At 40.9% G+C, this 12907-nt stretch overlaps 2 protein-coding genes across 5 annotated transcripts in view; one reads left to right on the top strand and one right to left on the bottom strand.

Annotated features, from left to right (window-relative positions):
- PIK3R4 (phosphoinositide-3-kinase regulatory subunit 4) overlaps positions 1-4634 on the top strand; it is a 65990-nt gene extending 61356 nt beyond the window's left edge. The window contains exons 17-20 of one of the 2 annotated variants that reach the window (XM_014859454.3): positions 1939-2039; positions 2669-2757; positions 3072-3180; positions 4051-4634. In XM_014859454.3, coding sequence (XP_014714940.2) covers positions 1939-2039; positions 2669-2757; positions 3072-3180; positions 4051-4221 — 470 coding nt within the window. In that variant the 3' untranslated portion in view covers positions 4222-4634. The remainder of the gene's footprint in view (positions 1-1938; positions 2040-2668; positions 2758-3071; positions 3181-4050) is intronic. The other variant, XM_044754110.2, reaches the window with a different exon arrangement.
- The window catches only part of COL6A6 (collagen type VI alpha 6 chain), a 163790-nt gene that overhangs the window by 15887 nt on the left and 134996 nt on the right, over positions 1-12907 (bottom strand). For 2 of the 3 annotated variants that reach the window (XM_014859452.3, XM_070493145.1), the window contains one exon: positions 7853-8343. In XM_014859452.3, coding sequence (XP_014714938.3) covers positions 8124-8343 — 220 coding nt within the window. In that variant the 3' untranslated portion in view covers positions 7853-8123. Of the gene's footprint in view, positions 1-7852; positions 8344-12907 lie in introns of those variants that run through there. The other variant, XM_044754109.2, reaches the window with a different exon arrangement.

Here is a 12907-nt window from a genome sequence, read left to right as displayed (position 1 = left end):
CTCCTCACTATGACCCAAAGGCTTTCTGAGATCTGCCCCTGCTACCTCTCTGACCTTCTTTTTCAGTCGTGGTTCCAGCAGTAAACAGATGGTGTACCCAAGATAGGATAATTTGAGGAGGATTTATTTTCAGAGGAACTATTTACAAAGATGTATCATCATAAAAGATAGTGGCATCATAAGAGAGAGTGCAATAAAATACAGCTAGTACCAGCAGTGGAAGGCAGGAGGGGAGGGATGGTGACTGGAATTTAGAAAGTTCAATAGAGAAGGCCACCTTGAGGGGAGCAGCGATTCTGAGATGAGGGACACAACCAGCCTGAGGTGACTGACTTGACTTTCACCTCTCTCGTTCATCTCCTACTGGGCCTTCCACAGGCCCGTATTAGTTCCTATGACTACTGTAACAAATTGTCACAAACTTGGTAGCTTAAAACAACACAAATATATTCTGTAATAGTTACGGAGCCCAGAAGTAGGAAATAAGTTTTGCTGAGCCAAAACCAAGGTGGCAGGAGGCCCACATTGTCCCTGGAGGCTTTAGGGGAGAATCCCTTCCCTTGTCTTTTCCTGCTTCTAGAGCTGCCTGCTTGGGCTCATGGCCCCTTCTTCCATCTTCCAAGCCAGCAGCATAGCATCTTGCTTCATTGTTACATTGCCTTCTGCTGCTGCCAAATCTGCCTCCCTCTTATAAGGACACTGGTGATTGCAGTGAGCACTCACCTGGACAATCCAGGATAATCCCCCCAAACTCAGGGTCCTTAGTTAATCACACCTGCAGCGTCATTTTACCATATAAGGTGATATTCACAGGCTCCAGAGATTAGGACCTGGTTATTTTGGGGGGGACATGATTTAGCTTACCACAGGCCAAACCCATCTAGAAGCCAGAGGGCACAGGAGCCTGTTGATGTGGTCCATGTGCGTCAGCCTTAGAGTAGCGAGTGGAAAGCAACCAGCCCTGCTGCCCTTTTCCCGGCTACTCGCCCTTGCTCAGTGTGCTCCAGCCACACTGGCGTCCTGGCTTTTTCCTTGAACTAAGCACATTCCTGCTGCAGGGCCTTTGCAGTTTTGGGTTTGTTGTCCCCACTAGAATGTAAGTTCCATGAAACAGGAAATTTTTTGGCATTGTCTTCTTTTCCTCAGTGCCTAGGACAGTGACTAGCTCACAGTAAATATTGTTGGTTCAGTAAATATTAATGAAGGAATGAAGCCTGGGGTATTGTCACTCCCCCTGCTCAAAAATACCTAAGAGATAATGTCTCTGTCTCTCAGGCCTGCAGTTTGTATTTTCGATAATCTTTCCCCACCCTTTCCCTCTCTCTGCCTTCATCTCCCACTCCTCCCTGTCACAGATAAGCTTCGGTCAGACCAACGACTTGTTTCCCCAAAACAGCCACAGATTTTTGTTTTTGTGTTTTTGTTCATTCCATTCTTTCTGCCTGCAATAATTTACCTGTATGCCACCTGTATCTGTCCAGTGTACTTGTTCTTTCAGTCCCAGTGCAAACATCTCCATGAGGCCACCTTGCTTCTTACCCACTGGCTGTGCGCTTTCCCTCGAGTGCAGGTGGAGCTTTGCAGTTCCCTCCTTTTGCTCTCTTTGTCTTAGACTTTATATACTTTTTCCCCCCTGCTTCCAGATTGTCGGTTTCTTGAGGGCAGACTCCATTTATGATTTGCTTTCCACCCCACAGTTCTCTCCAGGTGGTTAGACACCAGCAAATATTTACTGGTAGGCTATTAAAAACATTTCTTTTTTGCCCTCCAGTGTGGTGACAGGGTCACAAATGTTACCTAAAAGTATTAGTGAACATTTCTTACGGGATGGGAAGAAATGGAAATGGGTATAGGTAAGTTGGATTATCTAGCAAGATGTGAAAGCTCTGAGAGCAGAGTTCTTGACTGAGTAATGGTTCTGGCCTTGCTTTCCCTTAGCTGTTCAGGGCAACAATGAAGTGTCTATGTGGGACATGGAGACTGGTGACAGAAGATTCACTCTCTGGGCCAGCAGTGCACCACCACTTTCTGAGTTACAGGTTTGACTCTGGTTTTTCTTATAAAGGCCAATATAATTTCCCACATCCCAAGCACTTTCAGGCATTTTACCAAACATGGTATCTGTTGGGCTTTTGGGTTATGTTTTAAATAAGTACTAGGTGGCCCTTGCTGCACGGGTGCTTTCCAGTTCTTACTAATGTCTACTTCATTGGGTGTTCTGGTCTCTAGCTCCATGAGGTTTGTGATGTCTCTTTGGAACCTCAGTAAAAATCTGGGTTAATTAGGAAGAGCCCATATTGAAGTTTAGATCGTAAACAGACAGAACATGACCCTCTTACATTCTCTTTTGAATTGTCATGTTACCAAAGGTGCTTCATTGTGGCAAAAAGTAGGAAAGATTGTTTTCTCCTTTAGTTGGGGTATTTCTCATTGCAAATAGAAAATTTTAGGAAGCTGAACTGGCTTTGCCTCTTTTTTCAGAATGATATAAAGCAAATGCATTTTAAAGTCCCATAGAAGGAAGTATATCAGACCTACGTAATCACACTCTCAGTTTTCAGTTAACCGGGTGCCCCTAAAGTCACTGGCAGTTAACTTGTCTTTAGAAGTGGCACCATCATTTGTGGAATACACTGCTATCTTTTGACTCGGATTTCTTTCTTTTAAGCCTTCTGCTCACAGTGTCCATGGTATCTACTGTAGTCCTGCAGATGGAAATCCTATCTTGCTAACAGCTGGCTCAGACATGAAAATAAGGTACAGTATCTAATAAAGAATACTTAATATGTAACACTTAAAAGTAGCAGGATAATAAAACGTGGATGGATACTCCAGTTAACACTAGGGTGTTATTTATTATCGATATTAGCAATGTAGTAATGTTTACAATCATCCATCTTGCAGAGACAGCTGATATTACTTCATTTGTAACTAATTTTATGCTAGTTTAGAAAAATCTCTTTTCCTAATGTAAAAGAAAATAAGCTGTGCATTGATGAATGTAAGCCAATGATCATTAGTTCCTCCCCGCCTCCTTCAGAGATTGTCACCATGCGTTTCCTCTTCCCCAGGTTTTGGGACTTGGCTTACCCAGAGAGGTCCTACATTGTTGCAGGAAGTACCAGTTCTCCATCCGTGTCCTACTACAGGAAAATAATTGAAGGCACCGAAGTCGTTCAGGTATAAGCAGTCTTTTTGCTTTCAGCTTTTATAGGCACAAAAATGCCTTTCATAAACATCGAGTTGATTAAAATAAATGGCTTTTGTCAACAGTGGCAGTATTTCTTTGAGGTTAAGAAATATGTTTATTTTATCTTGGCTTTTCTGTATTTTTTAAAGTTAACTTATATGTGCACTTTATTATATACCTTAATAAAAGTACAACTCTAAAATAATTACTTTATACATTTGCTCAGTCCTTAAAACTATTTTATAAGGAAGTACTTTATTATTTTCCTTCTACAAATAAGAAAGTTAAGCACAGTGAAGTGAAGTAACTTGTCTAAGATCACCCAGCTGGTAAGCAGCAAGCTGGGATTCACCCTTGGCTGTTGGGACTCTAAAGCTGTGATCTTGAGTTTGGCAAAAACTTCAAATGAGATAACGTACCTGAAAGTGCCTGGGCCGTGTAAGTGCTCAGTAGATGAAAGCGCACATTCTTCATGACAAATAACAATGCACTTTAGAAATGCTAGACCATCTGATATGTATTTACTTCCATATTCTGGTCATTTATCCCTCTAAATTACATGCTTTCTTTTCTTTTGATGTTAACAAAAGGTAATTTGTATGGATTATTGGCCAACTTATAAATTTTCCATATTTGTAAGTGGCTCCTCATGGAATCCAATAATTGGAAACCTAGAATGTCATTTTGGACTCCCTCTTTTTATTCCTTTTGCTCAGTGTATTTGTGGAAAGCACGACTACTTCACGAGAGGTGTTAGCTTAATAATAACATATCCCAGAATCAAGAATACTGACAAGAGGTAGAATGTGGTACAAGTTTTTAACTTCTGGCTTTCTCCTTTAATTTTAACCATGAAACAGGAAATTCAGAATAAGCAGAAGGTGGGACCAAGTGATGACACCCCTCGGAGGGGCCCAGAGTCTCTGCCTGTGGGACATCATGACATCATCACGGATGTCGCCACGTTCCAGACAACACAGGGCTTCATCGTAACTGCTTCTAGAGATGGGATTGTTAAGGTGTGGAAATGAAAACCTAGTGATTTGTATAATTTGTAATAAAGTTATAAGTATACTATAACTCAAGAGAAAAGGTATTTTTAGAGAACAGAAGTGAGGACAGATTCATTTGCTTTATTTTCAAAATCATGTCTCTATATTACTGTTTCATGATTGAACAGATCCCACTGACGGTGGTTAAGGAAGTTGCACTCGACTGGTACGTTTGTGCATATCTCTGCGCGAATCAGCCAGATGACAGAATCTGGGTCTTTTTTATTGTGTATGTCACAGAGGTGAGGAATTTAAAATGCTAAGACTTATATCATCTCAGTTTACTTTGTATTGAAAAAGATGGTTGTAAGCTATTATGATGTAAACACATTTTTGCTATTAAAAATGCTATTCAAACCAGCCAATAAACTGTACTCAAGTGTCTAAAGGGGTTTTTTTGGTGTTTTTAACAGTAAACTTTAGGAGAAGAGTAAACTCTCCAGCAGCATTTGCTCTGAAGAAATGGACTCAGTGTCACAAATCAGCGACAGAACTAGGCCTTATGCCCAAATCTCTGGACTGCCAGTATTATGCTCTTTCAGCCTTATCTTATCTTTCTTCCTGTGTGTATTGCAGTCTGCCTTAACACTGGGGAATTGATCTCCTGTGTATCAGTTTTGGCCATCATTACTCATTTTTATAGGCTCAATTATAAATTCTGAAACTTGGCCTATCAGCTTGCTTTTATCCAGTGTAGATTATTTATTAAATGCATGAAAAAGAAAAAAGGATTAAGCTGTTAAAAAAATGCCAAAAATTTATATTTTCAAAAGACCAAAATTGGCCTTTCCTACTAAAACAAAACAAACCCTTCAAGGTTATCACTTATTGTTGGTACATAAACGTAATTCTCCATATTTAATTGTCATCTACTTGTGGAAGGGTTTATGATGTTCAAAATATTTTAGTTTGAAATTAGTTACATGAGTCTATAAAACCAAAAAGTTGAATAGATAATCTGAGCCTAATTGTTTAAGAAATACTCCAAAAATTTAATTTTCTGAGCACCAGCCTGGTGGTGTAGGGGGTTAAGTTCACATGCTCTGTTTCGGTGGCCCAGGGTTCGCTGGTTCGGTTCCTAGGCGCCCACCTACACACTGCTCATCAAGCCATGCTGTGGCGGCATCCCACATAGAACTAGAAGGACTTACCACTAGGATATACAACCATGTGCTGGGGTTTGGGGGAGGGAAGAAAAGAGGAAGATTGGCAACAGATGTCAGCTCAGGGCCAATCTTCCTCACCAAAAAAATTTAATTTTCTGTAATATTCAGTTACGGTACATGACAGTTTGCAATGCATATATCTGGCTTCATGATTCAGTACACTTATGTTTAGACAGGTAAACAACAAAACTATTGAAAAAACCCCATCATTCAGAAAGGGCCAATCAGGAGTGAGGGACTCTGACTAGGCCACGTAGCTGAGTGGATGAGTAGAATTTGAAGATTTGACATTGACATTGTGGTGTTGCATTGCCTCTGTCTCCCTTAAAGTCTGCTAAGACCATATTGAGAGAGTTTGTAGCTACTCAGTCAGGTTTAGAGTCTGCAGAGGTTGGGGGAAATCTTTTTGAAACAAACTCTTATGCTGAAAATGGGCTTCAAGCCTGGAGCCATTAGATAAGCCACAAGCCTGATAACCATGGAAATAGCTGAGGGAAAAATGTAGTGGGCTGAGGGAAGCATATCCTTTTCTGCTCTTATCTTCCTAAAACCCATTCTTCTCTCCCTAAAAAAAGTCCACCCCCTTGAGAGGTCATTTGGTTGAATTGTTACCAAGTATTACAATCTGATGCCGTGTTGAGTTGCAGCTCTTTTTGACTTAAATATTGTTTTTCTTTAACACAGTTGACTTGTTCAGTGCAGAGATAATAGGAACGTCCTTTATAAAAGTCAATTAATTTACCTTTTTAAACCAAGAAGCATCACTGCTTATTTGTGTGATTCTTGATTTAAATAGGTTTTCATTTAACTTATACTCAAATTTTGGTTCTTTCCCCTTTTAGGAGAAAGGGATTTATTTTTTAAAAGGAACTTAATATTTGAAGCATGCTTCAGGCCTCTCACCTACTAATGATTAAAAAGATGACCCAAAATGCTAACATAATCTCAGTCACCAAGGGAGTATTTGTTTGGTGTACTTTACTTACCAATGCAGAAGAAATAAAAATAGACAAACACATTTTCAAAGTATTTCCAACAGTAAACAGGGAGTTTTTGCTTAATCCAAAGTTAACCAGAAAAATCCCTTTTACTAAAATAGCTCCTAAATATTGCTCAATTTCCTGTCCTGGAAACGTAAATTTTTCCTGAAGCCCTAAGCACCACTTAGGATACATGAAGAAACCTGATGTGCCGTTCTTCTCATTACCTGAGTATGCATGGGACATTTTAACTCCTTGCTCCTCCAAAGACCTTGGGAGCTCTCTCTCTGGAGTTGCCTGAGTAAAGAGGGCAGAAGTGGTTTAAAAAACCACTGCAGATGGCCCTTGTTTGCTAGATTTTATGAAGAGAGGTATAGAAAAGAAAATCAGGCCATACCTCCTGGTCTTCAGTGTCAGCAACGATCTGCCTGTGCGTCCAGGCAGGGCGTCCCTTCCTTGCTGAAGAGAAGGGGCTAGCAGGGCCATGGCTACCAGCTGTGGCGCCAGCTCTTTGAATTTGAGGTAAGGTCCAAACATTGTGTCTAAAGTGAATAATGCTGCTTTGGTGTTTAGTTGTTGAAAATAGCCCCATCATAAGATTAAAAATTACTCACTTGATTGGATGGGGGTGAGGAGAGAGAGCCGTCACTGAATGCTTCCAGAAGTTAGGCATTTGAAGACCTTTCCTGCTTTAACACTCTGATCTCTTTTGCATCTCTGCAACCTTAATTTGTAGATTAAAACATAGCAGCTTTCTTATCTTTTCCAAACTCAGTGTGCTTTTAAGGCTCTGTTTAGAGCTCTGCCAGTCCTGTTTGGTGCTATTCTCTGTTGACTAAATAGCTACCTGATAGATAAAAGTCTCAGAGCTTCACCCATGACAAGTTTTGTCTTTACTATCCTTGTCTAAAGAATATATGGATTAGTACATAATAATAAACGACAATAATGGGAAAGAAAGAATCAAAGTCCATCAAAGTAGCCAAACAGGAGGCTCTATATATTGATGAAAGAGCTTCCAGCTCAAAAGCAATGATTTCTGTTCTGGAGGGATTAATGACTTTCTCAGCGAGCTAAGGAGGATTTGGAGCTGGGGAAAATTTCCCTCTGCTTCTCCCCTCACCTGTCTGAGCAAACAACTGCAGAAGGTGGAAGGAAACCTTCCAGCATGAGCCATTAAGTAAGTTCTGGTCAGTCCATACAGAGAAAGTCATGTGTTTAAATGGAATCATCATGGAAGGTCAGATTTTCAAAATTACGACATACAAACAGCATCAGTTTCTAGGGTGAATGTTGGGGTTTCCCTACACATGAACCTTTGGTTGAACAGATGAGCATTAAACAGTACTAAATTGAGAAAGAAATTTGGTTTGCAGCAAGTAGACTGGACAGAGACCTACAATCACATGTATACACTATATAAATTTACCTTCAAATTATATCTCCATTAGACTTTTCAAAACATTTCTTTCATTCTTCCATCTTTTAATGATAACAGTGCTTGAACATATCAGTCTTAGAGTGCTGGAATTGTCAGGAATGGTCAAATAAATGGACAAGATATATCTTAATACCAGTGAGTGCAAGGGGTCAACTTGCCTGATAATCTACAACCTGTGGCTTGTTCAACCCTCCAGAGTGGACCTCTGGATACAGGCAGATATCCAAATAAAAGTTGCCCATAGTTATGGCAGTGAATTTATTTAAGTCCAGAGTCTTACCGTGGTTCCTAAGGCTAAATTCTTTGAGTACTTCCTTTATCATGTTGTCTGGGAGCAGTTTTTATCACCTTTCTTCCATTTTTAAAGGTGTAGAATGTATTTCTGGTAAAAGTTTGAACAGTATGATCTCTGCTGACTCTTGCTACACTTGAAAGATATTTTTTATCTTGAAAGAATTTTGCCTTCTGTAACACATCTTCTTTGAGGGCAGCTCTGTGTGGTCCAGGAACAAAGCTATACAACAAAAGAGAGAAAAATCATAGAAAATAAATGCCGTTTCAACTTTAATAGACTGTCTGTCAGTCTGTCTTTCTTCCTAAATTGATTGTTACAACCATTCCTTGTTGGATCCTTCCTTCAGGGTAATTAAGATTACTAAACTGGGGATTTACTCTGGGCAGATACACCAGAAGCTGACGAATAAGACATCTTGTCAAAGTATGCAAAAATATAACTTCTAACAGCAGAGTTTCTTCTTCACAGAACATGTTCCACCCAGAACTTCATATGGTTGGCTCCTAATTATTTCAGATTTTGGTTCAAATGGTACTTCATTAGAGAGCACCATATCTGTAGTTTTCTCAGTCCCGCTCCCACTTCCAGTCACTCGGCACAACATGCTTTTATTTTTTTTCTCAACACATCACTATTTGAATTTTTGGTTACTTATAAACTTTTTTGTGATCCATTCTCCACTCTTCCACCCTCTCAGACAAAAAGTAAGTTTCACGAGACCATGTATGGTCACCGCAGTAATCCCCGGAACCTAGAAGAATGGTTAGCACATAGTAGACACTCCACAAGTGTTTGTCTAATGAAAGCATGAATGATTGCCACTCCCTTCTTTTCTCCCTCCCTCACTTTCACCCATCCATCTATCCATCCATCCATCCATCCATCCATTCTTCTATGCATCCATCCAAATGTTTACTATCTGCTCTGTGGAAGGCACTGTGTTAGGCTCAGTGGGGGACACAGAAATAGTGCCCAGTCTGGCAGGCACATAACAAGTTTGATTAGGAGTCACGAGTGACCCAATAGTAAAAGAGAGCTGGAGTCAGACTCTGGAAGGCCTTGAATGTCATACTGAGAAATCAGGGAAACATAGAAGCCAAGTGCTGACTAGAAGTTCTAGCCTGTACAATAAAACTTTCTGTGCTTATGGAAATGTCCTGTTATCTTCACTGGCCAGTATGGCAGCCACTAGCTTTCGAGCACTTGCAATGTGGCATGACTAAAGAACTGAATTTTTAGTCTCATTGAATTGAAAGCTGCTGGCTACTGTGTTGGACAGCACAGGAAGAAAGCCGTCTCAGACAACCTTATTGCACAGGGAGGTGGTGGAAAGAGCTTTGCGTCCCAAAACATTCTTATATTCCAGCCCCTCTACTTAGTGGCTGAGCAGCTCTGAGTAAATCACTTGAGTGAGCCTTGTTTCTTTAGGTATAAAATGGGGATAAAAACAACTTATGTTGTTGTGAGCAACAATTGAAGCCCCCTAGACTAGTCGCCATGGTGCTCTGTTGGTTACAGATGAGGAAACCGAGGAGCATGGGGGTGAAGGTCAGTGACAGAGCTGAGACCATTACCCAACTCTTCTGATACTAAGAGTCCAGTGTTACTTCCACTGAATGAGGTTTGTATTCAGGACACTGTGGAGAACTATCAAGATACCTGGAATAAGAAAGTACAATGATAAATGCCACACTATCAGAAGCAGCTGGATCTGGGTGCAGAGCCACAGGAAGGCAGATGGCCGGGGGCAGGACAGTTAAGAAGGATGAGGAGCCTGGCACATAAGCTTTCCATAAATATTTTTAGAAGAATGTGTGAGAGACTGATGGCAAAGGAAGAGAAGGTTTATTAATACTGATAAACCTCAGAAATTTGCTGAATTGTGGTCAAGGGAAAATTCAAGAGAACTCCAAAAAGTTGAGACCAGGAGAACAGGGATAATCTCCACCATGATCTGTTTCTTCACATTTGGATTTTTCTGCTTTCACCAGCAATAAATCTGATCTCTCTCACAAAAACCTCAATGCTTAGAAAATGAGTAAGTGAAATACACAGGAAGAATTTAGTTATTTCTCGTCTCTTTCACGCACACGTGTACATACTTGCACACACTCACACGTCACATATTCCTCTTTCATCTATAAAGAGAGTTAGGGGTGAAGGAGACATCAAACCAAAAAAGAGAACCATGTCATTCATGTTACATAGACCCTGAAGCCTCCGTGCATTATATACTATATGTCTGAGCTTCTGAAACTCAAATCCCAAAGTGTATCTCAGTTGACTTCCGTCAGTGCTATCAGGAATGTGCTAAGTTGATCAACAAACTTCTCCTACTTACCAAGAGCAGCACCCATGGCTAAATTTCAGTGCAAATATGATTTCCTCACATCTTCCTCCATTTTTGTTCTTCCCTGTTTTTTCTTATAATTTCCAGACTAAATATGAACTCAAATTCTCCAAAGTCCTAAGTGTCTGTAAGCACAGAACATGGCTCCGCTGATCATGGAGAGTGCATTCTTTTAGGTCTGGAACACACTGTGTTCATGGCTTGAGTTTATCTCATCTATACTGGTCTCTTCCCACCCCCCACGCCCAGCCTCTTTTCCATTGGATCCTTTTTATGGTAAGCTTATATCTTTAGATATCCATAGCATGGCATTGCTAACTTTTTTTCCCCCTCAAATATTTTTCTCAAAAGTGTTGAACATGATAAAAACCATATCTGAATTTCCCTTTTCTCTTTTCTTTCTTTCTTTTTTTTTTTTTTTACCATGTTGTAGGTAAGAGTTTGTACTTGATAAGCATTTGATAAGAATCCTTTGATTACCCTGTTTGGGAATCATATAGACTTTATATTGTTCAGATACTTCTTTGCTGACTGGTAACTCCAACAATAGGTAGTCAAGAGAAAGAAGCAGCAATGAAACTCAGTCAATTCGTTTTGCAACTTGTGCCCAGCCCCAGAAAAGCTTGTGGAAAGACAGATGTGGCAAGTAGATAAAATGAGGTGGGTGGGACTAATTGTCCATTTCAGTTCTCTGTGCTCACAGATTTCTCTGTCTATGCAGATAATCAGGAGTCAGCTATGCTGCATTTATTGGTTGACTGAATGCACTTGAACAGAAAATGCAGGCAAGATTGTTTCTATTTCGAGAATTCTTTTTATCTTAATACACATTTTGTGTATCCAGAAAACACACTTTGGAAAGCAGAATTACAACAGATGTATTATTCATATGGCATTGGTGACTGTGTCCATTTTTACAATTCAGTTGTTCTGGCCTGTCACCGCTTTAAAGTCTGGCACAAGTGCTCTCCCGGCTGGATGAAGCAATAAGCAGGTGGCTTTCTGTCTTTTATCATCTCTGAGTAGATCTAAGTGCTCACAAAGAGGCTGCCCTGCGATCTCACCCTCACAGGCCATCTGTCTCCTTGGTTGCTTGTGGTTTGGTTCAGTTCCTTTCTTTTTAATCTGATAAGAACCAGCTTCTACCTGTAATTCTCAAAATATCACCGTGGAATAACCTAGTTCTTTTGCAAGTCACTCGGAGGACTTGGCAAGTCACCTAATGGCCAGGCTCTTGCCTAGCAGGCATTCTCACCTCCCTCAATCATGTGTACTCAGTTCTGCCTCACTTCTCTTGGAAGGCTCAGGCAGGGAGTTTCAGAAGTGGCTGTGTGGCATGTTACCTGTCATTATAGCCCTTGGTCACTTAGAGAAGGCCTGGGGAGTCCAGCCTAGCACACCATCAGGGAGTTCACTGTCAGCGGTATGGATTTCACGTCTCAATTCCTGGTGCCCCAGCCATTTCCTGACATTCGGCCATTTCAGATACAGAGGAGAAGCTGAGCCTCCAGCATATCCAAAGCAATGTGGAGAAGAGGGAAGAAACTTCCCGTCCCAAAGCACTGTGAATTCTCTCCCCACTCACTGCTCTTCAAACAGAAGGCAGGGTGGGAGGGGTTTCCGAAAATGCCTTTTAATTTGTATAGGCTGGCTCCCGCATCCGCCCTCGCAGCCAGGGCCCGCTACATAATCTGTGAACCCCATGCAAACGCCAATGCAAATACGAGGCCCCCTTCCACGCTGCCAGACACCTGCGGCAGGGGGAGCCCTGCTCTTTGTAGACCGACCACGCGGGCCTGTTTTACGCTTGACTTCAGGCAGCATTTGCTGCTGGACAGTTCCCTGCCTCGCAGCAAGGTGAGGAGCGAGATTCCAGGCAGAGCTGGGCCTTCTGCAGCGGGAGTGTTTCTCCGGCTCTGACCACCACATGGAAGTGCACACGCTGCGCAATAAAAGCAGGCACGCTGTCAAAGGCATTTGCCTAAGTGTGATTCCCGGGGGCTGGCGCACGTCTGATTTCAGTCAGCCGTGGGACACATACGTGTGTCTTAGTATAGCATGACTTACCACTGGAACGAAAACACTCTCCTAACTACTTGATTTCAGTTATTTCTACTTTTAAAAAATATAAGTAATATTCATACATGCAAAAGATAGGACATATTTATATTATTGTTTTAAAAGAACAAATTTTTGCCTTTGTTGATACTGTTTTATATCTTAGTTTTAAAAATATTAAGTTCTACTCTTATTCCTCTCTTTGGGTATATTCTGGGTTTTTTTCCCCCTATAGTACCTTGAGAGCTATGTTTAGAGTTTAAAAAATTTCCTTAACACAAGGCTTAAGACTATAAACTTTCCTAAATTACGAATTCTAACGCATCCCACAAGTTTTGACATAAATCATTTTGATTATTATACAGTTCTAAGTAT

The sequence above is a fragment of the Equus asinus genome, chromosome 21 (genome assembly GCF_041296235.1).
Source record: "Equus asinus isolate D_3611 breed Donkey chromosome 21, EquAss-T2T_v2, whole genome shotgun sequence".
NCBI lineage: Eukaryota > Metazoa > Chordata > Mammalia > Perissodactyla > Equidae > Equus > Equus asinus.
The sequence above is the reverse complement of the archived record's forward strand: the minus strand, read 5'-3'. Positions and strand labels throughout refer to the sequence as shown.